A 1,316-nucleotide genomic window follows, 5' to 3' on the forward strand; every position below is an offset into this window, starting at 1 on the left:
GTGGGCTCAGTTGTACATGAAAGAGATAGTAAGATTGCATGGTATGCTAGTGTCGATTGTATCCGGCAGAGACCCTCATTTTACCTCTAGTTTATGGAAGAGCCTCTAGGAAGCATTGGGGACTCAATTGAACTTTAGGGCAACCTTTCACCCCCAGACAGATGGGAAAATTGAGCGCTTGAACCAGACGTTGGAGGATATGTTGCACGCTTGCACGTTGGAGTTTCCAGGGAGTTAGGACTCTCACTTGCATTTGGTAGAGTTTGCATATAATAACAGTTATCAAACTACCATTGGTATGTCGCCATTTGAAGCTCTATACGGTAAGGGTTGCAGGTCTCTTATTTGGTGGAGTGAGGTTGGTGAAAGAAAGTTGGTGGGAACTGAGCTAGTGGAGATGAAAAATGAAACCATGCAGAAGATTAGGGCTCGAATGCTAGTCACGTGGAGTAAACAAAAAAGTTACATCGATGTTAGGCATAAAGACCTTGAGTTCGAGGCAGGTGATAAAGTGTTCCTAAAAGTAGCACCTATGACAGGTGTTCTGAGGTTTGGAAAGAATAGGAAGCTCAGTCTGTGTTTTGTGAGGCCATTCAAGGTGTTAGAGTGAATTGGTCTTGTGGCCTATTGGTTAGCGCGTCCCTCTCTGCAGTACACAATGTTTTTCATGTCTCCATGTCGAGGAGGTATGTGACAAATCCGTCTCACATGGTGGACTTTGAGCCTTTACATTTGAACGAGAACTTGAGTTATGAAGAGAAGCCTATACAGATTATTGCAAGAGAAGTGAAAGTTTTGTGCAACAGGGAGGTGTCATTGGTGAAGGTTCTATGGCGAAATCATCGGTTTAATGAGGCAATCTGGGAGCGAGAGGATGATATGAGAGCTCAGTACCTAGAGCTCCTAGAGCTCTTTCAAGACTAAAACTTTTGAGGATGAAAGTTCCCTAAGGAGAGTAGGATGTAACGATCCAAAATTTCAAGAAATTATATTTATTTATCTTGCATTTTTCAGTTTGTATTTCGAATTTTAGGGAGTTGGAATTTGTTTATTTTGAGGGGTAAATCAATTCAAATTAATCTTCGTGAAGTAAATGGATTTAATTCAATTATTAAGAATTAAATTTGATTTTGATTTATTTGGATGAATGGTTGAGATTTTATTTCATTTGGATTTTTTTTTTAATTTGAATTTTGAAAATAATGAAGTTGGGTGGAGTTGTTTGGTTAAGAGATTTGGGGAATTAAGGTTAAAAGAATTAAATTACACACACATACACATATATATATATTAATTAGGGTTGTCTCGAGAAACGT

General features: G+C 38.8%; 1 protein-coding gene across 1 annotated transcript; it reads left to right on the plus strand.

Annotated features, from left to right (window-relative positions):
* The first annotated feature begins 298 nt into the window (after nucleotides 1-298).
* LOC120084521 lies at nucleotides 299-924 on the plus strand. The gene is made up of 2 exons (XM_039040315.1): nucleotides 299-549; nucleotides 636-924. The coding sequence occupies exons 1-2, from the start codon at nucleotides 299-301 to the stop codon at nucleotides 922-924; spliced, it is 540 nt and encodes a 179-aa protein (XP_038896243.1).
* Nucleotides 925-1,316: the final 392 nt, after the last annotated feature.

Source organism: Benincasa hispida, chromosome 9, assembly GCF_009727055.1.
Source record: "Benincasa hispida cultivar B227 chromosome 9, ASM972705v1, whole genome shotgun sequence".
NCBI lineage: Eukaryota > Viridiplantae > Streptophyta > Magnoliopsida > Cucurbitales > Cucurbitaceae > Benincasa > Benincasa hispida.

Bases quoted from the DNA above. Each gene is read 5' to 3' on its own strand.
- LOC120084521 (XM_039040315.1), top strand. From the start codon at position 299: ATGTCGCCATTTGAAGCTCTATACGGTAAGGGTTGCAGGTCTCTTATT. The intron at 550-635 runs GTTTGGAAAGAA...CCTATTGGTTAG, and splicing joins CCTATGACAGGTGTTCTGAG to CGCGTCCCTCTCTGCAGTAC.